General features: G+C 45.4%; 2 protein-coding genes across 2 annotated transcripts; one reads left to right on the top strand and one right to left on the bottom strand.

Moving 5' to 3' along the window:
* Nucleotides 1-24: 24 nt before the first annotated feature.
* FAM228B (family with sequence similarity 228 member B) lies at nucleotides 25-16,486 on the bottom strand. Its single transcript, XM_075144947.1, has 9 exons — nucleotides 14,959-16,486; nucleotides 12,780-12,884; nucleotides 8,419-8,493; nucleotides 7,565-7,762; nucleotides 3,834-3,911; nucleotides 2,903-2,990; nucleotides 2,654-2,798; nucleotides 1,014-1,102; nucleotides 25-111 (listed from the first exon to the last, which is right to left on the bottom strand). Exons 1-8 carry the CDS (start codon nucleotides 15,142-15,144, stop codon nucleotides 1,060-1,062), a joined length of 918 nt encoding a protein of 305 aa, XP_075001048.1. The 5' UTR covers nucleotides 15,145-16,486; the 3' UTR covers nucleotides 25-111; nucleotides 1,014-1,059.
* Nucleotides 16,487-16,823: 337 nt separating this feature from the next.
* On the top strand, nucleotides 16,824-25,724 carry PFN4 (profilin family member 4). The gene is made up of 5 exons (XM_075144948.1): nucleotides 16,824-17,164; nucleotides 18,539-18,667; nucleotides 20,259-20,396; nucleotides 21,573-21,678; nucleotides 25,239-25,724. Exons 2-5 carry the CDS (start codon nucleotides 18,551-18,553, stop codon nucleotides 25,265-25,267), a joined length of 390 nt encoding a protein of 129 aa, XP_075001049.1. The 5' UTR covers nucleotides 16,824-17,164; nucleotides 18,539-18,550; the 3' UTR covers nucleotides 25,268-25,724.
* The last annotated feature ends 428 nt before the right edge of the window (nucleotides 25,725-26,152 follow it).

Consider the following 26,152-nt stretch of genomic DNA (forward strand, 5'->3'; position numbering starts at 1 on the left):
CTGTACAGTAGGAGTTTGGAGCTTCTTGAACAAGCACAGAGAAAATTCTGGTTTCAGGCTTTGACACCAGAGCTGCTGTGCAGTCACACTAGCAGGGAGACAGGGACCACACTGGAACAAGAGAGAAACCGATTTGTAGGGCACTGACAGCATTTGTTGCTCAGCAGTGACTCTCCGAAAAGTGCTAGACATCTGGTACAAGAACACTTTCCCCTCTCCTCTCCCCTAATTATTGCTTGCCTTCTCAGAACACTCGATATGTACGTTAAAGTTTGATTTACTGCTTGTACGCTGCCTCCAGGAGAAAGTCCTTTGAAACCTTGGTAGTAGCCTAACATTATTTTGCAAAGAATATTTTGCAAGACGTTCACTATGGGAGTTCTGATAAAGATTTGAATAAACAAAACCAAATCATTCTTTCCTTATCAGTGCTTTCTAAGGTGCTCTTCTGTACACAGCTGCTAACCACACGCATAGCCAGGAGCATCTCCTTCTCCTCCTCCTCATTCAAAGAGAGGGTTTGTTCTTAAATCTCAAGGTGACTTCTTTCAGCTTCATGCACAATTGCAACAGCTGTAGCTAAAATTTTGCAAGCTTTGCCATTCCCTCTGCCCACTGCTAACAGTCACACTTCTTGTAATACGAAATACAGCAGCCTGAGTTGTAGCTGCTGCCAAAGCTGGGGATTACACACAGATCCTGCACTGCATAGAAGAGGGGCCTAGCAGATTTCTTTAACTTTTCTCACCAGTTCACTTCCTTTAATACAAAGACGCCGTCATGACATCAGCACTGTCTTTGTAGAGCCGAGCCTAAGATAAACCACCTAAAATAGTAGTTTTTGGTCTGTAGAGCTGGAGCTGGAAATAACAGGAGCAGCATCTCAAACATTTCTTTGGCTGCTGGGTAACAGTACTTCAGAACCACGTTTAAGACAATGAGTTTATTGCAGTTTGCCAGAAGACCTGGCCTGTTTTCACTTGCTTTGGCAGAAGATATTTTGCAAATGGTACCTTCTGATGGCTGTGCTTGCCGCTGCCGTCAGCTGGACAGGTGACATCATTGGCTCTCGCCATCTTTGTGGTGGCTGACGACTTTCCGCCTTTAAACAGAAGTAAAAACTATTGCGTGCAACGTGAAGGCTGCTGTAGCCCAGCACAGCTTCCTGCACTAGCTCTTTCCCACACTGAGTCAACTCCAGGAAATGTTTGTCTTTGTGACCAGTTTTCCTTCTAGAATGTGCCATTACCCCGTAACTGCTGTAAACATGCTGGAGTAAAGCCTTGGGCCAGTAAGAGGCACAAAATTCCAGGGCAGGAGCTGGAGGCGGAGAGAGTGGGCCTGATTCGGGAGAACATGAGGATCCCAGTTCAGTTTTGATGCTTTTGTCACTGGGGAGCAGGAGTTCCCTGAAGTGTTGTGTACTGCAATGGCAGAACCAGAGCACTTTCAAAAGGGGTGAATCAGAGCACTGGGACTTACTTTAAAAAAACAACAGCATAATTTAACAAAAAAAATCATCACTCTTTGCAGATCCCAAGTGCTTCTCTATCAGGGCAGGCCAGCTGGGGCTCTCTAGTGTTCTCAGCTTAGGAGCTGCATCACTGCTCCAGTTCAGTTCACCATTCGTGATCTCTAGTGAGGTTTGAGTCCAACCAGCCTGTACACCAAAAAGAACCCTGTTATGAAGCGTGGCTACAGGATGCAACTTCCTGGAGTGGTGTATAGCTCCCTCAGTGCAGGCCACTCCTTTACACGACCAGCCTCATGGCTTGAGCCAGGACGCACACCGAATCTCAACGGTCAAAGGACACTGGTTGAGCAAACATGAGACAAGGCCAAGAGAGCTGATGCAGTTTAGCCTGGAGAAGAGAACGCTCGGGGGGAATCTCATCAGTGTGTACAAATACCTGAAGGGAGGGTACAAAGAGGTCGGAGCCAGGCTCTTTTCAGTGGTGCCCAGTGACAGGACCAGAGGCAATGGGCACAAACTGAAACACAGGAGGTGCCATCTGAACATCAGGAAATACTTTTCTGCTGTGAAGGTGACAGAGCACTGGCACAGGCTTCCCAGAGAGGTTGTGGAGTCTTCATCCTTGGAGATACTAAAAAGCCATCTGGAGATGGTCCTGGGCAGCTGGCCCTAGGTGGCCCTGCTTGAGCAGGGGGAGTTGGACAAGATAACTTCCGGAGGTCCCTTCCAACCTCAACCATTTTGTGATATAAGTATGACCTCACTCTTGCTCCCAAAATCTAGAAACTAATAGCAAAAAAACCCCACCAAAACCCAAAGCAAGTATGAACATTAAATCCTTCCAGATCTTCCAATAAAGAACCCAGGAGGTATTCCACGGCTTGACCTGTAGGGCTGGCTGCCAGGCTGCCTGTAGAAAATGCAGGAAACTCCCAACAAAAGCCACTATTTCAGGGCTCAGCTTGACCATCAATGCTCTACTTTAATACATCCTGCTGTCCACTCCATACCTGAAGGCTTTCCCTTCACCAACACTCCCTTCTCAGGAGAAATACGCAATAAAACAGAATTCACCATGAAATTTAAGTTTTAGCAAATACTCTGCTATGCAACCGAGAAGGAGAGGCCTCATCCACTGTAGCTGTTGTGCTGCCTCTCAATAAACACATTAACTCTTACCTCTTCCTTTGGTGGACCTCACTAGCAATGTAGGCATGTGGTATCTTCAGCCACTCAACTGCATCCATACATTGCCGGCTCAAAGGAAGTAGTGGCAGTTCTGCTTTACTGAGTTCCTTCAGCTCTCTGGTAGAGCACGGTCTTCCTGACAGGAAAGTAACACGTGCTTCATGTGAGAATCTACTGTCACAAGCAAGGATGGCCCCCCAATATGAAACACTTCCAAGGGATACCAATTGTTTAAAATACCTGTCTCACACTGCTTGATAATGCCTGTCTCAATAAACTTTCTTTGAATGTCTTTTAACAGGGGATCCTGTAAAGTTGGTATTGAAACCTGTGACAGAGACAGTTATTTCATGCTTATGCACCAACACAAGCACTTTGTCAGAGAGTCTCAAAAGTCAGAGGTGAATGTCAAGGCACCATTGGTTAGCAGGGAAGGAGGATCAACCTCATTTTTTATGAATAAAATCATGAGGCACAGACTTAAGTGGCCTGAGAAACACTGAGCATCTCAGATCCTAAGCAGGCCATAACGCATTCAACAACTCTGCCACAAAGTTAGGCCATAGACATGAGATCTGATTTCCTGGAGGCAGTTGATCTTGATGAGCCCTGCGTGGCACATTGCACTGAAGTATCAGCTCAGTCCCCACAGCTTCTGAGGACTCACAGCATCCAGAAGGGATATAAAGAATTGCACTTCATGGATTTGTCCTACCTAACTCTTCTATTAGGTACCCAAGTCTTTGGTGCATTTGAGTGAGCTTCTGTAAAGATCATCTCAACTGTGAGATTATTTCCTTCTACAGAGCACACACCCAGCTTGCCTGGGAACTCGCCAACCCTTGATAGACAGGACGCTTCCCAGGCTGCCACAATGAATTTGAGATGAGGAAAACAACCCTCCTCCCCTGCCATTGCCTACTGTGCCTCCAAATCTGGGCTTAGTATGGATCAAACCACATTCCTGGTGAAAACCATTTTCAGACACTCTTGGGCTTAAATGCAGTAGGAGCTGGGACCCATATTTGTTCAGTTAATAAAACTAGAATGTGTTGCTCTACACCAGCCCCATAGCAGCACGTCAGTAACACGCTCTGCCTCCCCTCTAGCCATTAACTTCTTGCTGGTCAAAGGGTGCCTCTAAACCTCACGGCACAAATAACCATCACACCTTCCAGCAGTCTGTACATGTCTTCAGGAAGAACGGATCGTACTCTGACGGGTCATAAGCTTCCAAAGCCACATAGCCCTGCGGGAGAAGCAGGTAGCAGGTCAGGTCTCAGAAGCCACTGGTGATAAAACAGTGAGAGAGCAGCCAGCCTAGGTATTACACAGCCAGGCATGGTATGAACACAGCACCAGAGGTGGTGGAGATAAGGACTCCTGAATTTTCACACACTGCAGGAAGTGTGACTGAAGTGTAATGGTAAAGTTCCTCCATCCATTTTAATTTATCATAGGCATAAATACATAATAAATGATTTCAGGCAGCATCCAGAAATAATTACAGGCTAAAATGCTAGTCACAACTAGGGCAGTCAAGAAAATGGAAATTTCATTCAAGGGAAAATGTTTTGACAGAGAAGGAAACAGATACTAGAAAGAAAATAAGAAAAGAAAGAAGTGACTGACCACCCACCAGCCATAGCCCTAAGCAAGTTACTAGTCTGCGAGATGCAAGCTCCAAGTGTAGGTCATGAGCATGCTTTTCTATCTATGTATAGCAGTAAAGACCTGAACTATACCTAACGGTCCAGACCACAGCTCCATCTCATTGAGAACTCTGCCTGCAACAAACTTCATATTCTGCAGTTCAAGTTCCCTGTGACCAGAGTTAGCTGGGGGACAGCAAGTGCCACCACTTGGCGTTCACTATTGATGCCAAGACCAAAGAACACAAGATCGAACAGGCTATCAAGAAGCTGAACAGATACTGAGGTTGACACACACTGATCAAGCCTGATGCTGAGAAAGGTGAATTACAACCATTTGTCTCCAAATTATAATGCACTGTTTATGGCCAATAAACCAGGACTTGCCTATATTGCATCAAATAAGAGCTGTACAGATGACAAAGCAAAACATGTAAGTAAAAAAAAAAAATAAAAAGAACAGAGGCCACAAGCGATGCCCTAAGAATAGTAAGAACAGGGCAAGCATATAAAATACTTCTCCCTACTACTCTCAGTCATTCTTCCAAAACCTTGCAAGTGAAGTTTTTCAGCTTTCTTGTGCAGATGATTCTCCAGGGGTCCCCTGGAGCCTGTGGCCCTCTACGTCTCATCCCTACACAGTTCTTTTTGGCAATCTGTGGATGTAATTTCAAGTTGAGAGTTGGAAAAAACATACTTCAACCTGAACAGTTCAGGAGTGCTGCAAGACAAGTCCAAACCCAAAAAAGCGGGATCTGCAGTAGGTTTAAGAGGTCACTATGTTGAAGGTGCTCACATGGGCGAGTGAGCCAGGCCCCAACGGCCTACGCAGTTCCCAGACACTCAGCAAGCACCTGGGCAGCTCCATGGGGCTTCAGCTACTGCTGAGCATGAATATTGCTGCCTCTGCAGGGGCCTCTGCTCCCCAGGATCTGGCAATTCCCCAGAAAGCCAGCAGCAGCCACACTCATCGTCTGCTGTTTCTGTCCCTGAAAATCTTTAAGCCCTAACATGCTTCAATTTGCTGAGTTTTAGTGCCACCCCTTGGTTTATTATTACATATCACCCCATTACAGTATGTGCTGAGACCTCAATCGATTGTGCTAGGTGCTGCGCAGCACACCCATGTTTGATCCCTTCATGCAGTCGATGTATTATCACTCGCACACCCCTTGGCAGAAAGCAGAGCAACAGCCTGCTCTTAAAAACGAGTCGGAAGAGTCTCTTACTCTGCAGCATTTCAGCACACAATGCCTACAATATCCTGGACTACCAGAACCTGAGTTGTGGCTAACACAGCAGCAATCCAGGCTGGGGAAACTTCCCCCTCCTTGCAGGCTGCAGCATGCTAGAAGAAAAGTAGCACTGTGACCAACCATCTCATCATGCATCTGCAGTCCATGTCCCTGGGACTGGGGGTAAAGAGGAGGTGAAAACGGGGGTCACAAGGAGGCAGATTTAAGGCACAAAAACCACACACAAGCAGGTCAGTGGAACAACGGAGAGTCAAGGAAGGGAGGTAAAGGAGGAAAGCTCAGATCACGTGAAAAAGGAGGCAGAAAAGTGAGCAGACAGAAAGACTGAGATGGAGGAACCTGGAAGGACAGTGAGGAGAGAGAATGTTAGAGGGGAGGAGAATGGAGGAAAGAGGGAGAAGGCAGCTTTGGAAAGTAAAGGACAGTGGAGAACTTGGAGGAATCATCAGAAGCAACACGGAGAGGGAAACACAGCACTGGGGAGTCTGACAGAAGAAAGAGGGGCAAAACAGTGAGAGACTTGGGGATGGAGTAAAAGGGTTGACGGGAGAGAGAAAGAGAGCGAGAGGAGAGACCGGAGGAAGAAGAATAGGTATGGAAAGGGGGAATGGACTGGTGACAAAGACACAGGAAGGTGAGGGGATCTGGGGAACAGGACAAGGAGAAGCCTAATAGCAGGGAAGAGAGCAAGAGAAAATGGACAAAAAGAAGGGGGGGGGGCAGGGAAATGCACAGCCAGAAACCAATCCACAGAAGGGTTTTAAGTTCTGCAAAATTTATCATATACTACCACAATTAATGCAAACTTATGCAAATTAATTGTCCTGTTACTCTGAAGGGCTTCAGTCTGCTTTTCAGACATTCTGATAATAGAGCCAATACCACAGAGCAAGGAGAAAAGGTGGAGGCTGATCACTGGTGCTGTGCTTGTTCAGGGAGAAGGACACATCGCAATACACCAGCCATTGCTTTTGGAGGACACCCAGAAAAGTCCTGACCTGACACAGAAGCTTGCAAGATGGACTGATGCAGACCCAGATATGTACAGTACACCCAACATATCCTAAATCCCAGAACTTCAGTTCTTTGTCATTACGTGCAGTTTAAATGCATGGGTCTTTCACATCAGACCTTTGAAAAAGAGATCATTTGCTCTCATTAAAACAACACAGCTCCCATGACATTTTCATTTCTGGATGGGAAGCTTGTTTACAGTCTCATAACTCCACTGTGCAGTGGTTTCAACTGACAACAAAAGCCCGCTCTATATAAAACACTATTCTATTTGTGGCAGATGATGTAACTGCTCTTACTGCTCTATATATCCATTCCTGAGATGCAGAAAGTTGAGTCATGGGATCTGATACTCAACAGTTGTGTGAAATTCAGAGCAAGAACAACAAAACCAACAAGTATTTCCTACAGTGACTGCAATTTTCATGAGTACTGAAAGACACGGAACTACAGAATTCATGAGTAGGGTCTATTCATGCAGACTTAAGAAAATTGTTGGGGGCTCCCTGTTCCCACCTTTTTTTCTTTTATAAAGCTTGATCAGTAGCATCCAAAGCCACAAAATCGTTTCGTGCATGTTCTGCCAACATACCGCAGTACCGCTGTACTGAACTCCTGAGACATGAGTGCGGTCCACTCCCTGGTCACAGACTCAGCCTTTGGTTTCAACTGACAGAGCTCAAGGTTTTCCCTCTAAATGGTCCGTCTCAGAGGGAAACCCACCACCATACCGTGTCTCACCATCTTCAGACCCCAGCACGTAGGGGGTGTTGTTCATATCCGATAGTGAACTTAAACAAACAACTGTAACGACGTATGTCACCATTACAGAAGTCCTTGGGAAGAATAAGTTACAGGTAAGGCATACCTGAACTCCAGGCTACTCAACTGAACAGCGAATAACGGCTAAAACACTGATCTTGTCCACCACCCTCTGTATGCAACCCTCTCCATGACAGAAATTTACTTCTCACTGATACCTTCTTTTTACAGTAGTTTAAATAGAGAGAGAGTTGTTCTTCTTTCCTTTTTCTTATTTCTTCACTTGACTGGCTGTCCATTTTGTCCTCAATTTTCTGCAGCAGTGGCTCTGAAACATCCTCAAGCCATTTCTTGTATAGGATCTCTTTCTTTCTCAGATTTAAGAAATCATTGTGCTTCAAATACCTGTCCACCTCCTGAGTAAGAAATGGAAAATAAAAACCATACAACCTGTTGGCCAACCAGGTTAAAGAGTCCACGGGTGAAGCTACGCAGCTTGGCTGACCTGATCTGATGGCCACTGCTGCAAGGGCCCTGTTTTCCAGCCCTTCTTTCTGCTCCTCCCTCTCTCCACTTCCCACCACTTGGCTCCAAGCTCTCCCTTTCACACCCTAATTTTTTAAGCTGTAGTGCAAGACTGGCAGAAAATCATTCACTTTCTCCCACCAGGTTAGTGAGCTGAAATCACTTCAGAGTGGGGGTCTGAGAAACACCAGACTGTGCAAGACAGGCAGCAGGAGAAGGACTTTCCCCCTGCAGCAGTGGCAACCTGCTAGATCAGATCAGCCCTCCTGCCCTTTATTCACAGGCCTGCCATCGCCATCTAATCACACCCACAGAGCAAAAGTTAGGTGCAAACAGGCAGGTAAGTCACCAAAGACAGGTAATTCCTAAGCTCATATTCAGGGTTACCACTTCAGTCCTATCCCAAGGAGACTGAGGAGGCCAGAAACTTGCACTTCTAAATTTAGTTTTTCAAGAATACAGACAATTGACGTTTTCTCATGAATCACTGATGGAGAGAAAAGACATTGACATGCAGGAAAGCACACAGCAAATGACCACTTCTTACCCTCACAAAATAATTTTCTCTGTCCAAGACGCACTGAGCAGAAGCAATGATGTCTTGACTTTCATCAGGTGCTGCCTAACAAAACATCAAAGAAACACATGAAGTAAAAGCAGAATTTAGAGTAGGAGTTAGAAATACCTTTGAATTCAAAATAATTACTTGTGTTGTGATTAAAGGCACATTATACCATAACCCAGCTGAATAGCACGAGCAGGCAAATCCTTGCGAGACTTGCTCTGAATAGTTAGGTTAAATGTAGCAACAGAAGAGTGTTGGAAGAACTGGAATGTACACGTTCAGTGGGACCAGACCATACACCTCCTTGGCCACTCCTCACCACGACTGCACCACCACTTGCTCCTTGCCACTGCTGCTCACATGTGCCCGATGAAGGTAGCAAGAGGCATCTCTCTGCGCCTTCATTTTCAGTACAGCTACAACCACACTATACAAATAGCAATCAAATAAATTAAAACCACGATGAGGTATTATGTCCAGGAATTCATAAAAGTATAAAAGGAAAAATAGAGGAAAACAGTGAAGTGTAAGAGGAAAGATAATGAGCAAAACCCCTCCAAAGCCGGAAACTGCCTCGCTGCTGCCTCTGCTCATTAATTTGTCTGCATTTTAAATCTCAGTTACTGTTGTGACATCAGCCAAGCTCTCCTCTAGCACCATCCTCATTTTACTCTTTCTGAAGATCAGAACAGGGAGAAACTGATCAGAACAGTGTCCTGAATATCAGGACACTAAAACATGATTTAAGAACAACAGCCCTTGCAATGCACTGCTATTGTCAGTTTGATTTTTAAACAGGTAATTCCTTTTAACGTGTGGCTTATTAACTGCAACTCCTGCACTCTGGCCAAGGAGCACAAGCAATACAGACCAAATTTGTCTATCACTTGGGGATGGAGACCCTCCAGGCAAGATTAGAGCACATGTGCAATGAGGGTATCTCCCCTATGATCAGGCAGCACCAACTCTGTGTGTTAATCAGAGGGATCTTGTCTTCATGAGTCAATCAGCAGCTTTTATAAGCAAGAAGTTCCCAAACAATTTTAATTCCTCGGCAAAATTTATCTTGAAGAATCTGCCATAAAAAAAATTACCAGCTTTTCAGCATTATGCCAAAAATTCAGGAGATAAATTGCAATGCAGGAAACTAAGACACAACCTGTTTTAGACAGACCATGTCACTTCAGCTAAAACAAATTTACAATCTGTTCTGCTTTCTGGGACTAACCCTCAGTTTAGACACTGATAGGAACTTGCTTCACTTGCATCAGCTTAGCCTAAGAGAACAGGCATGCAACTCAGTTCCGACAGCTTAACAAATGACCATGTTAGCGGCTTTGCTGTAAATGGCATGCTCACAGCCAGTCCCAACTGAGAAATAAGGTGCTGGGTTAAACCATCAAGAAGGCTCTGTTAGTACGTCGTATGACGTACTTTCAAGTTTGCATTTCACGAGAGTTGCACAGATGCTAATACCAGCTTAGGTATCACTAAAAGTTTAAATCAGTTTCAGTACATCCATACTAAATATTTCTACCAACACAAGCTAATCCTCAAGTGACCTGGTTTTACTTAAGCCTAAACCAGAGGCAGGGCTGAAACATTCACACTTCATCTGCTTGACCTGCTGCCTACCTCCCGTGGCTTCCATGGATTAATTCAAAGTCATCCCTGCTGCGACCTTCTTGTGCCATTTAAAAACTGAGCTACAGCCATCGCATTTTTGCACAAGCCTACCATGCCGGTGGCAGCACAAGACTCAAAGAATGCATCTGATGCACAGAATGGAAAATTAGCCTGCTACTCCCCGTGCTTAATATTAATTTTTAATCCAAATAAACAGTGCAGTTTCCAGTAATGCCTGCCTTGACCCTGTTGACCAGCCCCACACTCCAACAGGCTTCTTATCCTGAGATGAGCAGGACATCACACATCAAAGCAAGCAGGGAGGAGACAAGCAGTATAAAAAAAAACAAAAACCAAAAACAAATGAGAAAAGGGAAATCTAGACTTCTGTTTTTAGGTCTCTTTCATCCTACTATTTGAAACAACCAGCATGTTGCATTATACCTGACAGATCTACTTCACATAATCACAGAACCTTTCTAAAACTAGTACCTTAACAGCACCAGGGAGACATGGCCATCTCTCCAGCTCAGAAGAACCACTAGCAGAACGTACTCAGAATGCACATTGGTGAACAGGTGAAAAGTTTTCCTTCAGGATGATACACGTCTGAAGAATCATTACAGAACTGAAGGAGTTAGGTCTCCTTCGACTGAAGGAGTTGGATCTTTCCTCCCTGGAGAAGAGAAGGCTCAGAGGGAACCTCATCACAATATGCCAGTACTGAAAGGATGGCTACAAAGAGGATGGAGGCTCTCTCTTCACAAGGAGCCACATGGAGAAGACAAGGGGCAACGGGTACAAGTTGCACTGGGAGATGTTTCATCTCAATATAAGAAAGAATTTTTTTACAGTGAGATCAATCATTCACTGGAACAACCTCCCCAGGGATGTGGTGGAGTCCCCATCACCAGAGGTTTTCAAGATGGGATTGGACAGGGTGCTAGATAAATCTCATCTAGTGTCCCTTTCCCACGAAAGGATGGACCCGATGATCATAGACTCATAGAATTATTTAGGTTGGAAAAGACCTTTAAGATCATCGAGTCCAACCGTTAACCTAACACTAGCAAGTCCACCACTAAACCATGTCCCTAAGCACCACATCTTCACATCTTTTAAATACCTCCAGGGATGGTGACTCAACCACTCCCCTGGGCAGCCTGTTCCAATGCTTGACAACCCTTTCTGTGAAGGCATTTTTCCTAATATCCAATCTAAACCTCCCCTGGCACAACTTGAGGCTGTTTCCTCTCCTCCTATAACTTGTTACTTGGGAGAAAAGACCGACACCCACCTCGCTACAACCTCCTTTCAGGTAGTTGTAGAGCGCGATGAGGTCTCCCCTCAGCCTCCTCTTCTCCAGGCTAAACAACCCCAGTTCCCTCAGCCTCTCCTCATAAGACTTGTGCTCTAGACCCTTCACCAGCTTCGTTGCTCTTCTTTGGACATGATCTTTCAAGGTCCCTTCCAGCCTGGGCTGTTCTATGAGTCTATGACTCTAACTAGTCACAAGCTTGTTCAAGGTTTTATGGGAAACTTTTCCACACACCAAATTGCATGGGACTCAATAAAGCTACCTCGAAAGGATGCAAGGGCTCAATAAAACCCATCGGACTGCTATTTCCAGAGTTCTTTGTTCCTCTTCCCAATGACAAACATATCTCAGATTTTACAGGACTTTGCAAATAACCATTTTTCATTCCTCCACTCATACTTTTGCATGACAGAAGTCTTTCTGTGTTAGCCAATCTTTGGTATTATTTTTCTTCCCAAAACGCCTACTGCAGTCAAAAGTATTTGCTGCGCCACTCTTTGCTGGTGCTGAGGAGAACCTCTGGATAAATGTAAAAAAAGGAGAAGGTCTGCATAAAAAGCCAACCTGCTTTACAAAGATCAGGTTCTCATCTAGGTTCCACAATCAAGCTACAAACTGGGATAGAACAGTAAGAAGTTCATCTAACATCTTCACACCATGCTGCCTTGCAAACCTCGTTATTTCTGTGCAGGAAGTACAACAAAACATCCTTGAAGCGGTTCTCAGGAATACTTCAGGATAGGAGATGGAGAATATTTCACACAAATGAAGCAGAAACAATGGAGATTGGGATATCCTAGTTTAGAGCCATGATTTTAATGGTCTGGGCACACTTCGAAGAAAGATGGATAGATAGATAGATATGCTGAGAGAGAGAGAGAGAGACGTCCATTCCACCCACTCGTAGTTTAAGCACCTCTTGTAATATCAGACTGCCGCTTACTGAGTCAGCAGCCTACTCATGCATACGTAAGACAGCTGCAGTATCATTTCTGAATGTACTAACGCTGCTGACCAGCATTAACTTTTGGCTTCTTCTGGAAGATTCACGCAGTACTTGGACGCCAGACGGCCCCAAGCTACAACAAGCTGACATGAAGGACAGAGCACACACATCTTCCTGTAATACACATTTCTGAGCATGTCTAGGAGGGAGGGACAAAAGCACAGAGACGTTCCTGAGAAGTAGGACTCACTAATGAATTCAGGCACATGCTGGGGAAGGCAGTCCTGGACAGCAGACAGACAGACTGACCAGATTGCTGTCTAGAACTTCAGTGGTATTAGGTGGCCAGTTCCAAGATAGGAGCTCAATTACACCCAAATATCCTGGGATCCCCCTGAACCTTCGCTCTTCACAGTAGAATCTACAGCAGAAGGAATCTTGAGAGTCACTCACCTGCCAAGTCCTTTGCTGATTGTGTTCTCTCACAGGTGTTGGACACGTAAATCTTAGTAGCCAGGGAGTCTCTGAGCCGTTCACAGTACGCATTGTTGGACTAGTCTGGGAGAAACATTAAGACATTCAAAACTGTATAAAACTATTGTACAAACAGCAAAAAACTAGTTTTCTTACAATTCCCACCAAACAATGAAACAAATCTCTAAAGGAATTCTAACTGCTGATACCAGCAGCATTTTCCTATCACAGAAAGTTTGTAGTCAGATACTCCGATAGTAACTGTCTGTCCTCATCTCCATGAGCAATGGATAGTACATTTTGTTTCAAAGAACAAAGTGATTCACAAATTATTCCAGAATGCTTGTCAGCTTTGAAAACTTTTCAGTTATCAAATTCCACCTCCTGACTTACTACTTTCCTTTGAGCCTTTTTCAATTACGTAAAAGTCAGTTTCAAATAACCGCTACATTCCACCATAGGGATGGTTGCATTTTAGTGGGTTTTAAAGTTAGTTCTACCAGATGCAGCTTATGCTGAAGCACTAACTCTGAGCTCCAGCCAGGAAATTCCATCTCTATTGTACGTGCACCAGTATATTTGGATCAATTTATAACAGAGAGACAGCAGAACCACAGAGGCAGAATGCCCTTTACAGGAACCTCCATTTAAGCCTCTATTATTTCAGATTCACTGGAGACACACTGCTTCCAGGAAACAACGTAGTCACAAAATTACTTAGGTAAAGAGTGGACAAAAATAAAAGCTTACTTCTGCAGAGATACTGACCTCCACACTCTTCAGCCAGATCTTTTGGCTATGAAAAAAAATATTTGTTTTTCAATTATTTTTGGCAACATCTAGTTAAAAGAATCTACAAAACCTCTCTGAATCAGGTATCTGTACAAAATAACATTTTTTGTACAAGACAACTTTTAAGAGGTTACTCTGTCCAACCCAGCACTTCAGTGATACTATCTGACTCCCAACTGACCTCTCTAGACTGCAGATTCAAATATCTTACCACTAGTTCAAGGTGAAGTGTTTAATCTACATCTTATTTGTTTCATTTCATATTCCCTGCTCATATCCACTGATAGACACATCTGCCTGGATATTCCTGCCTCCTCAGGGAAATGTTTTCTTGTCTTTTCTGACTGAAACAGTCAGAAACTACAGGAAAGCATATGTTGGAAGGGACCTCTGGAAGTCATCTGGTCCCACTGCCTGCTTGAAGAACAGCTAACCTCATAGACAAGATTGCTCAGAGCCTCACCCAGTCAAGTTTTGAAAATTTCCTTTCTCAAATTTGCAAGCTCATGTCCTTCACTCCAACTGCTTCTGTAAAAGGAAAAACCTCACTTCTGCCAGGACAAAGCAAAGCAAGGAAAAAAGCCAATGTAACACACATGGTATCAAGGACTTTCCTTCCCTCCTGCATAGCTTTGCAAGCTTTCTCTCCTTTCATCAGACACAAGGAAAACCAAAAGATTCGCAGTGGAATAGGTCACAACATCCCAGTCCTCTACTATACTTCTGTATTTTTTTCAGCCACTGTAGACAGCTGCCAAAACCAGAAATACATACTAGCCTTAGCACTGTGGCAGGCTAGCGGGCACTTCCTCCAACATGATTTCCTGCCTTCTCTGTACAGAGGAGACAAAAGACACAGAAAGTATAATAGAGGCATATAATTAGGACATTACTACATGATTTGGAAAGCAGGTACCCTGCCTCTCTCCATCTGGAAATGGAGATTTTTTTTGTCTACGTGTGCCCCATGGCTTCCGCAGAGTGTTGTGCATGCCATGGAGGCTGGTATTCCCTGTGAAAAGCCCCCTGCTCTGAAAATTATCTCCCCTTTCTCCAGACAGCCCAAGTCTACTAAGCTCCAGGGAATGCTGTAAAGCATATCTGACCTCACGGTCTCTGAGGAGCAGGGGAAGGATTCTCACAGTTTATTCTTCATCCTGCAATGACCGATTAAAGGAGGCCGTGCACTATATTATCTGCATGGACAAATAACAGCAAGCGCACCCTCATGAGCACTGAACTCATTTCCGATATAACATAAACAGGCAAACAGTGAGGACTGAAGAATATTCGGATACTTAAAGTGCTAGAAGCTTGGTATTGGACAAGTCAACACACTTTCCTATGAGGAATATATCCCATCTACCCGCAAAGGTGCCAGGGGCTCCTGCTTCAGGACATCTGTTGCAGATTTCTTTCCACTCAAAGCAATTTTGTTCTTCTGAGATAGGGAATCTTTAAATCCCTGGACAAGCTTAAGATGAAGGAAATACATATTTTTATAGTTTCTAAGCTTACAAAACAAAAAGCCCCACACTAGCCTCCTTTCCATCTGTTTTCGGTAACTAGTATTAAGACTCCATCCATCTTACAAAGAAAGACTGAGCCTTTCTGTGAGCACAAAGCTCACAGAGACGTTTGCTCTCATCACAGAGGATTGGGACCCCAGGAGAGACCAAACAGAGCAAACACAGAAAATCTGCCTGCTGTAGCAATCTGCCTTAAAGAAATCACATGTGGTAAATCTCTAGCTGCAGATTTTTTTCCCCAATCTTAATAATTAAAGCTGCCACTGAATCTTAATCCTTTTTTTTCCCATTTTGTTTGGACTCTTGCTATGAGATGCCAACTCTCCATGGTTGGCAAAGGCAGAGCCCACTTTTATGAAACACCAGCTGTTTTGCAGCTCTTAAAACTAAAAGTTTAATCTGTGTTGGGACAGAAACACAGTAAAGGATTTCCAAAGTCTGAACAGATAAAACAAGAGTTGAAGTTAATCTAACAGTTGTGTCCACAAATGCTAAACCCCATGAGCAGGCTGGCTGTTCTGTATTAGGACATTTGTCCTATTATGATCAAACCTGAGAACAACCCTGCCTAAAATTTCTTGCTAGATACACCTGCATCCTACTTTGCTGTCAGCAGTACAGCTTTGTATCAGTAATTTTTTTAAAGACAGGTTTCTCTTGCTTCATGAGTCCTGTTCAGTAAAGCAGAACATCCGCCCCCAAACACCCATCTGCTACAATTCACTCACAGTCTCTACCCAAACACGTGTCTTTGCAGCAGCTTTGAGAAGACAGATTTTAATCATTTCTGTGACAAAAAGTAAGTATCCTCACACATGCCTCAGTCCTGTCAAAAGCCCCTTCCTGACAAAAGCCTTTATGCAGGCCGTGCCAGTAGGCTCACGTGTCACCGTCTCCTCAGCATACATGGATGTGACCTTTTGCAAGCACAGCTGGTTGCCTTTACTGGTGGCTTGGTCCCCTCGATTCCCTCAGGTGCCCGGACAGAGCATGAGGAGAGAACCAGCCTCCAGGGCAAACAGGGCAGCTCTATGAACAGAACCTAGTAGTTTGTGAATGCTAAGCTAACAGATAACGTGCACACGTCTAGAGGGCCCACAGGCACGGGCCTGGCCCCTCCACCTCGGAGGCAGCGATGGAGGCAACACCGGTGAAAAGGAAAGGCTGGGCCCCCTCAGGGCCGCAGGGGCCCCGCCTGCCCCGCACCCTCCCCAGCCCTGAGGCGAGTCCCACAGACCCGAGGGGAGGTGAGGGCAGGCAGCAGAGCCCCGCGCTCCTCCCGCTCGGCACACCCCCGTGCCGGGGTCCCCTCACCGGCTCCAGCGAGGCTCCGGGAGGCCCCAGGGGAGGCGGGAAGTGGCTGCGGTGGGAGCCACCGCCGCGCTGCATGGCAAAGCCCTGCCGCGGAGAAGATGGCGGCGCCCCCTCCCCGGGGTCCTCACATCCTTTCACACAGCCCCTCCGAGTCCTTCCGCCGGAGAAAATAGTCCCTCCCCCCTCACCCCAGCCTCTCGGGAAAAGGAGGGGCCGCCTGTGGGGACAGCGATCCGGCTCCCCGGCTGCAGGGCCAGCACCCACTGGCGGCCGTCCCGGGCAGAGGCAGGGTGAGGCGGGGCGGAGGCACGGCCGGATCCCTCCGCGCCCGGCCGCCCAGCGTCCCTCGCTGCCATGGCAACCCGAACCTGGGCGCCCTACCCCGGGCTCCGTAGTCGTGGGTAAGTCTTCCCACCAATCAGAAAGGGAGCGCCTGGGTGAGTGAGCCAATCAGGAGCGGGGACAGCCGGCCTCCAGGGCAGGTGAGAGGCAGCGCCGTGGCCAGCGCCGAGCCCAAAAGGAAGGGCCGCGCCGAGTCGCCGAGCCGAGCCGAGCCGAGCCGAGCCGAGCCGAGCGCCTTCCTCCGTCCGTGAAGTAGAGGCCGGGAGACTACAACTCCCAGCACGCCCGGCAACGCGCAGAGGATGCTGGGAAGCGCGGGGAGGGGGGGCGTGGGGCGGCGCGCAGGCGCAGTTGCCTTGGAGACGCCTCAGCGGAGCGCCGGGGCCGGTGAGCGGAGGCGTCTCTGGGCGCCCGGGGTGGAGCGGGCCGAGCTTTGCCTCGGCCCGAGGCTGCGGCCGCGATGTGCGGCCCGGGAACCACCTGGCTGGGGGCAGAAAGCGGAGGGCAGCCCGGGTGCACTGCCCAGGCCCAGGCCCAGGCCCGGGCCCAGGCCCAGGCCCAGGCCCGGCCACCTCCTGTCAGCCCGAAGGGGAAGGCTGTCAGCAACGTCCGCGGGGCTCAGCCCCGCCGTGCCAAGCCCCGCGGCCTTCTGCCAGGCTTCTTGCGGTGCTTGGCGAACCCCTAACCGGAATGCCTCTCATTCCTTCTTGGTTTATAATTCAAATACATCCTTATTGCTCAGGACTTAATAATAAATGCCTTAGCCTGATGGCTTTGTGACAGGCCTGATAAGCCCGATAGCTTTATTTAATTGCAATATTAATGTCATTTCCAATACCCTCATGTAAAATAAACCCCTCTAGATTACGTAGCAATAAAGCTGCAAGGTTTATCCAGAGTTAGTTTGCTAAATTCTACTATCAGATTTCATACGTTACCGTGTAATGCTGACCTCATGAAACTAAAATTGACACTTAAATCTGATGTATGATATGGCTGTACTCTAGTGATAAGAAAATACTACTTTTCTACTAATTAATTACGATTTGAGCACAATGGCACAAACAGAACTGTCAGTCTGCAATTTTTGCCAGCACCTAGTAACTGGCCAGGATTGAAGTAAACAAAATGCCTACTGGCAATTCTCTGAAGATCTAATCATCATCTAACTTTTCTTGTTGCTACTTATGCAGACAACCAGAGACATCATCACATGAGGGAAATGTAAGGTTTATTCCCAAGCATCACCAAGGTCAGTGTCGCACTGACCCAGAGGTCTAACAATAACCATGTTAGTGCTGACCATTTAAAAAGAAAATAATTTTTGTTTTGGGTCAAGCCTGGCCCAGAAACCACCCCCAACCCCCCTATTTCTGCTCTGATCTGCTGGTTGTAGCAAGTTTCTCATTTCTTAGCATTTCAATCTCATTTCTTAGCATTTTCACTGTGGACTGTTTCCTCAGTGACAGGGAAATTAAATGCCAGGAAAAAAGAACCCAGAAATACTTGCACTATAAAAATGTAACTGGACTTTTATGGCCTTTCTGAGAAAGGTGACCATTTTCGTGCTGGTCTATTCTTGTTGCTCTCTTTCCTGCTGCTCTCTTGTTTTTAGGATTTTTATTTTGTTATTTTGCTTATCTGAGGCCTATCTGAGTTTCAGTTTCTGCTGAAATTCCTGAATTCCACATGGAGGAAGACCTGGTTTCCAATATAAAAGGGAAGGGGAATGAACATTTATCCATCTATTTCTTTTTACAGAACAGAAGGAAAATGAACCAACTGCAGGCTTTGTTGAATGACAGTCTTATCAGAACAAAGCATGTGGAAAATGCAGCTATCATCAACATAAAGGAAAGACAAGTCTGTGCATCAACCTTTGGCTTTAATGTAAGAGATCAAAGAGCGTCCTAGGAAGTGACAGCAGAGGTAGAAACTCCAGGAATCTAGAGCACAAAGTAGCGATAATGGCAGGGAGCGCAGCGCTCTACTACGTACACTTGCTTCTTTCAACCTCGGAGCCGAAGTTCGGGTACAGCCTAGCTGCAGTGTTGAGAGGCTAACTCGTGAAGTTGATTGCTAATTTCACAACTTTGATTTTTGGAAGAAAGATGCCATTTAACAAAGAGTCCTTTTTAACCGCTTTGTGCCCAGTGATTCCACCAGTAAAGCAGATGTACGTAGGTCCATTTCCTGGCACCGAGACCTGCTGGTATGGAGTGTGCTGTGCCCATACTATAACCCCAATACAGAGTGGCCGTACCAGGTTGCCTATGGGGAGCAGTCCTGGGCCATTCTAATTTTGCAGACTGTGCCTCGGAATTGTTTGGGAAAGTGCTTGCTGGCCCAGGCCAAAACTGCACCTGGACTGCTCTGACAGTACCCAGAACTGCTCGCTGGCACTTTTAATTTTCTGGTATAGATGTAGCTTATCTGTTTGCATTGTCTATCAGCTGATAAACAGAGAATAACAGCACTTCTGGTCATATCATATTACAGAGCAAAGCTAATGTGCACTCCCTGACATGACACAGTCCATGAACTTTCTAGTTCAGAAATGCTTACTGTCATCCACAGTCATCCTTATATCGTTGGGAGGTACCACTTCCTTCCCTAATCCCCATGACACCAGCTCGTAAACATTTCCAGGCAGTTTTTCTGGGGGTACCTATTGGTACCCTTGGCATGCTCAGAAGAATGTGTTCAGAAGATGAAGCTCTTGTTAAGTTAGCCCCATCCCTGGGGGCAGATTCTCAGCAGAGAGTGTCATCAGTCCACTAGGTAATAGTGACATTGTCTTTAATATGTAAATGATCTTTAATATAAACCACAGCTTTTAGAGATGCCAGCCTGCTGGCTCTTCAGCAAGGCAGATTACATGCTGAGATCTAAACTCCTCAGCTGGTGTAAATTGTCACCAGCTCCACTGACTTGAAAGAATTTCAGGCCAGAAGGGATCATTGGATCATCTCATCCAACCAGCTGAATATAAATCTGCCAAACCAGTGACCCAGTTACACACACACTGAGCCCAAGAGCTCATTGACACAAACAGATTTGCGACCTTGTGTGCACAGCTCCATTGAGATATGATGATTTTGTCTCCTGGAATTGCTAAAGGTTACACTAAGAGTATTTGAAATTGGCATCCTTGGGTGAGCTCTGCGGAAGCCCGGGGAAGGCTGCGTCCTACCCTGCGTTGCCTTTCAACAGAAGGGTCCCGTCGCCACGGGGTGCATTGCCTACCTAGAGAAGTGTCACTGAGTAATGGGACTACACAGAGAGTAATCATGGACTAAGCAGATTGTTTCAAATGAGACTTTGAAAATATAGTGGACTCTACAGAAACTAGGTCTAGATTTTTTGTAATTTTTCTTTTTACATCATAGTTTTAAGTGAACTATCAAAGACAGTGGGAAAGCAGTGCATCATTGCAAATAGGTGCATTTTTGGTCCATTACACTGTGTTGTACTTACACAGGTGCCACCAGAGAATGCTTTAAACCTTATCTACGCTTTCTGCAAGAACTTATTGCAAGTTAGAAGGGGAGGACTCTACTTCAAGGAGAAGTACTATAAATGTGTCCGTGCGGATGAGCATTCCATCTATCTTCAAAATGTACGTTGACAAGAGCTGTGGCTGTCCCGAGAAATCTGGAGACTTCCTACTTCCTTCCCTTGCTGCCTGGTTACATGAATACCGTAACACAAGCAGAAAGACTTCACATGCTTCTTTCTTTCTTTCTCTCCATATCACCTTCCCAGCAGGTGTGGAATTAAATCGGTGCAGAATACAAAAAAGTGTCAGCTATATAATACAAATTTAATGGGTAACACCATTCATTTCCCTAACACCAGCTGCAGGGCCTGTCACGTTCTTTGAATCAGTTAATCTCCCTAATGCGGCAAAAAACTATCACTTCATTTTTTTGCTGGGTTGGTTTCTTCCCACATTAATGAATTAATCAGGTAATAGGAGGGCTTGGCAAGCCCACAGGCCAGAGTAAGGTAGCAGAAGCAGGTAACTGGGTTGGGGGGGGAGAAGAGACATGGGTGAGCAGGACCTTGTTTGAGACCTTTCTCGCCTTGTGGGACTCCAGCCTCAGTAATTCACTTATGAAATTACACTTACAGAAACTGAGGACACGGCTGCATGCAGCCATTCTCAGGATGGCAGAATTTTGTTACTACTGCCAAGTCACACAATCTGAAGTAAATACATCCAACTGGTTGGGGTCTTCTTAATTCTTCCCTTCCCCAGTAAATCCATCCCAAAATGAGCTACGCAACTTGCAGAACAGGCTGAGCAGTTCTTAAATTTGGATCCTATTTCAGAAAAATGCGGTACTTTGCAATGTCTTTTTCCATTTCTTATTATAAATGAGTGAGGCAGAGTTTGGGAGGTAGGGTTCATAAAACACTGGGCATGCTTTCATGTAAATACTAGTTATTTCATTTGCATTTATCAATGCTTTTGCATATGACATTGAGCACTAGGATAACACTTCTTCAAAATGCTGTGCAATAATACATTAATCAATGGAAATGAGAATAGGCAATATAATAAAGCATTTGACTGACTTGCTTTAAGAATCAGCAGTCTTCAGAACATGCACTGTCACTGTCTGCATCCTGGCTTAGACTTTGAGACAGTATTTGCCTTTTTTTTCCCCTAAGAAAGCAGGTAGATTGGCAAAGAAAATGCCTGTAATTGGCCCAAATTGTAAGGCAATACGTGTACCTCTGTATTTTTTTAGAACCTTGTAACCTTATACCCATTTTCCATCTTACCTAGCCAGACGGAGGCCTGATAGTTGTAAAGACAAAGACTTTCATCCTGGTTGCTACTTACGGAGTGGGCATGTATCCCAGTGTGTGCGTGGAAGCTGTGGAGAAACTAGGTAAGAGAAATGCCTGTATCTGTGTGCCTGCATGCTGGCGTCTCATTGATGAGCTCCACCCTTGTAAACAGCTTCAAAAATTAATCTGATGAACTACCAAATCCTGAAAATCTGGGAAACTGAATACAGACATGGGTTATTGCTCCACAGCTACACCCTCTCCTGACATCTCATCCCACTGTGCTACATACACATGCTCCAAAGCCTCTATGGGTATGAACAGATTGCCGAACTCTCTTTCCTTGGCTGTTCTGGCACCATTTTCTGTTAGATAAATAACAGGGTTACACATCTTATTGCTGTAATATATGGTGGACTCCATATCAAGGATATGGTGGACTTCATATCAAGGGAAGATTATGGAGCGGTTCGTCTTGAGGGCGCTCACAAGCCGTGTCCAGGACGACCAGGGGATCAGGCCTAGCCAGCACGGGTTCATGGAAGGCAGGTCCTGCTTGACCAACCTGATCTCCTTCTATGACCAGGTGACCCGCCTAATGGATGAGGGAAAGGCTGTGGATGTGGTCTACCTGGACTTCAGTAAAGCCTTTGACACTGTCTCCCACAGCATTCTCCTAGAGAAGCTGGCGGCTCACGGCTTAGACAGTAAGGTAAAAAACTTTGCTGGGTAAAAAACTGGCTGGACGGCCGAGCCCAGAGAGTTGTGGTCAATGGAGTTAAATCCAGTTGGCGGCCGGTCACGAGCGGTGTTCCCCAGGGCTCAGTTTTGGGGCCGGTCCTGTTCAATATCTTTATCAACGATCTGGACGAGGGGATCGAGTGCTCCCTCAGTAAGTTTGCAGATGACACCAAGTTGGGCGGGAGTGTTGATCTGCTCGAGGGTAGGAAGGCTCTGCAGAGGGACCTGGACAGGCTGGATCGATGGGCCGAGGCCAACTGTATGAGGTTCAACAAGGCCAAGTGCCGGGTCCTGCACTTCGGCCACAACAACCCCAGGCAACGCCACAGGCTTGGGGAAGAGTGGCTGGAAAGCTGCCCAGAGGAAAAGGACCTGGGGGTGTTGGTTGACAGCCAGCTGAATGTGAGCCAGCAGTGTGCCCAGGTGGCCAAGAAGGCCAACGGCATCCTGGCCTTTATCAGAAATAGTGTGGCCAGCAGGAGCAGGGAGGTGATCGTGCCCCTGTACTCGGCACTGGTGAGGCCACACCTCGAATCCTGTGTTCAGTTTTGGGCCCCTCACTACAAGAAGGACATTGAGGTGCTGCAGCGTGTCCAGAGAAGGGCAACGAAGCTGGTGAAGGGCCTGGAGCACAAGCCTTATGAGGAGCGGCTGAGGGAACTGGGGTTGTTTAGCCTGGAGAAGAGGAGGCTGAGGGCCTCATCGCGCTCTACAACTACCTGAAAGGAGGTTGTAGCGAGGTGGGGGTTGGTCTCTTCTGCCAAGTAACAAGCGATAGGACGTGAGGAAATGGCCTCAAGTTGTGCCAAGGGAGGTTTAGATTGGACATTAGGAGAAATTTCTTTACTGAAAGAGTCGTCAGGCCTTGGAACAGGCTGCCCAGGGAAGTGGTTGAGTCACCATCCCTGGAAGTATTTAAAAGATGTGTAGAAGAGGCGCTTAGGGACATGGTTTAGTGGGCATGGTGGTGTTGGGTTGATGGTTGGAGTCGATGATCTTAGAGGTCTTTTCCAGCCTTTATGATTCTATGACAAAGTCATTTTATTGCATCATCCAAATGGATAAAATGCACAAGAGCAGATTCCCAGAATAGCCTCGATTTTCACCATACGGGTAATTCTAAGGAACTTCTACGGAATTTCAAGGGTATTTCTAAGGAATATTTTGTAGAGCAATAAGATTCAACTTAATCTACATATATGCCCATGGTCTTTCACTGAATAGGAATGAAATTCTAGGCCCACTGTGCTCCTAGCTTTTGTTCCTCATTTAGGTGCCTAAAAGTGGAATTAATTTGTGTTTTGGGGCATAAGCTGTTCAGTCTGGAGTGAGCTATAAGACTCTCAGTAATAAATTTTTCATCAGGCCTTTTCCAAAAGGCTTTTATAATTCAAAAAGCTAAGATCAAGAACAGGATTTTAGAGGCTATAATGCAGGTTTTAAAACAAACTTGCCTGCTGGACCCTCAGAAGCCTGATTCTTGGCTGGTGGGTCTGTGCTTGGTGCCAGGCTGGCAGAGACTGGCCTCCATTGCAGCCTCTCCACTTCTTCACACTTCACAGCCCCTGCACTTCGTTTAACCAAAACGCATCTGTCTGCAGACAGTCTGGAAGAAGAGGGAATTGGATTGCCTGTGCTTTTGGATCTTTCCTATGTTCATTTCAGCCTCAACTATCAGAGCTGCCTCAGGCTGCTTTATGTTACGTTCTGCTTTCTTTAGTTCTTGGCCATTGCTTTTGTTAGTGTCTCGTAGCAGGTTGAGCACAAAACCATTGTACCAGCACTGCACTGCCTAGAGAGCCTCACTTTGCTTGCACTCCAGACATGATTCTACCTCATGCCTGTCCTGTCTAGCAGCTGTGATGGACCTGTGAGAGATTAGGTATTACAAGTCTTTGTCACTGACATGGACGGCCAGCACATTAACTTCAAATGATTTTGGTGGACACTTATGTGCTGGGCTATGAACAGAGGAGCAGACAAATTTCCCATTTTGGTATTGTTCGGCATAGGTAAGGACAAACAGCTTCCAGCAGTAATCTCAGGACGTCCACTGGGTTAAGTCTACTGAGAGCATGACTAGGAGTTTTTAAACACTGGGTCAAAACAGGCATGAAATACTACCAAACCAGAATGGTCCTTCCAGGTAAGGAGTTTTCAAGGGAGTGTTTTTATCTAGAGCAGCATTAATGAGACTTACTAAATCTAAGAATTTGGCCTCATATTTTAAGCTAACTTGAGACTGGCTCTATCCTAGTATTTTTCTGCAGTACTATAAATGGAGCTGGAGCAGATCCAAAAGGTGCCATTGTGTTATTTAGCCCCAGGTCTGTCCAGCTGGCTCAGTAACAAATTCAGGAGCCATATCATAGTTGATACTAGCTTCTTTGCTGCCATGGGAGGAAGGCAGAAAGTATAAAGTTGGAAGATTGCAAAAAATGCCAACACTTGCAAAATCCTGTAACCATTTCCACACAAGTTATTTGGTCTTGCAAATAGTCCCATTGTCCATAATTGGCCACTCTTCCTGAGTAAAGTCTAAAGGGTAAGCGTTTCCAGGGCCAGATTTGCAGCGGTTTTGACAATGTGTATTCTCTGGAGTTTATTCTTGCTGTTCTGGATGATTTCTTTGCAAAAAGAAAACAAAGTAGCTTTTCTTTGCACGTTACAAGAGATTTCTGAAAATTATTTACATTTAAAGTGCTCAGTGTTTACTCTTTAGAACAGATAATACCTCATGAATATAGGTATTAGTATTTTTAATTTACAGCTAGAAATACTGCTTTCTTCTTTTGAGTACAGTATAGTCTGAGGTGGATTTGAACTTGGAAAAAAGCATCTCCATTACAGCAATTCCATATATGATTTTTATCGCTGATTTTTAAAGTTTTTTTAATTTATTTCCTTGTTGTTATTAAAGCGGACTACTTGAGAGAGAAAGGTAGCTGAATCAGCAGAAAACGTGGCTTCATCAACATCAGAAGGACTGCTCATGAGGAAATAAAGTACAGAAGTTTGAAGCATTATCCAATTTAAGCAAGAAACTGCTGCTTTACAACATTCCAACTGCTGAGTTTCCTCCTGTTTTTTCGAGAACACTTGAGGGCTCGCTGCTCATAAGAGGACTAGTCTACATGTCTATCATCTAAGTTTCTTAACTGAATTGAAAGTGATGTCTTCAAGATTTGGTTTAAGATCCTCTGCTTAATCTTTCTAATGTTGTCTTTTAGCCTGTTTCCAGATAAGAAAATTATTAATCTCACTAAGCAGAGTAAGTTCTCTAATAACGTTACAGCTATGCATAGCATCACAGACCCAAGGGACGAAGGAAATTGTTACGTTAACAGATTTTCAGATTGTCCTTACATCTTTGAATATTACAAATAAAACACATTTTTAACATGTCAATTTGCATTGTCATTGACCGCTATAGAAAGTTATTTTAAACTGTAGTGGATTGCAAAGTTCTGTGAGGACTGGGGAGGAGGGACGACATCGCTACCAGGCTTGAATCAGACTGTGTGTGCTACAGGACATCAAAGAAGAGCAGTCTCAAGACCAGGCTCCATGATCTTTTCATCTGCAGAAATAAATAAACTATTAGCTCTTTGAGTCACATGAGAACAAAAGAATTTTTAGGTATATTTGATTCTAAATTACTTCAGTTTCAAAGAAGAGTTTAAAAGCCTGAATCGAAAAATTGCAAAATCCGTAGGAAAAAAATCCACAGAAGACATGGACATCCACATGGACAGACATATGATTTATCATTTTTAAATACTCTGAAGTGTCAATTTTATTCCCTGACAACTCAAATACTCAAGAGCTGGTGAC

This window comes from Calonectris borealis, chromosome 3 (assembly GCF_964195595.1).
Source record: "Calonectris borealis chromosome 3, bCalBor7.hap1.2, whole genome shotgun sequence".
In the NCBI taxonomy this organism is placed as follows: Eukaryota; Metazoa; Chordata; class Aves; order Procellariiformes; family Procellariidae; genus Calonectris; species Calonectris borealis.

Coding starts and splice junctions, on each gene's coding strand:
- PFN4 (XM_075144948.1), top strand. CDS start 18,551: ATGAACCAACTGCAGGCTTTGTTGAATGACAGTCTTATCAGAACAAAG. Junction 18,668..20,258: donor CATCAACCTTTGGCTTTAAT/GTAAGAGATCAA, acceptor GTACTTACACAG/GTGCCACCAGAGAATGCTTT. Junction 21,679..25,238: donor GGAAGCTGTGGAGAAACTAG/GTAAGAGAAATG, acceptor TTGTTATTAAAG/CGGACTACTTGAGAGAGAAA.
- FAM228B (XM_075144947.1), bottom strand. CDS start 15,144: ATGGAAAGGAGGCTAGTGTGGGGCTTTTTGTTTTGTAAGCTTAGAAAC. Junction 12,885..14,958: donor AGCCCCTGGCACCTTTGCGG/GTAGATGGGATA, acceptor TGTTTCTCCCAG/ACTAGTCCAACAATGCGTAC. Junction 8,494..12,779: donor ATCAGCAAAGGACTTGGCAG/GTGAGTGACTCT, acceptor ATGTTTTGTTAG/GCAGCACCTGATGAAAGTCA.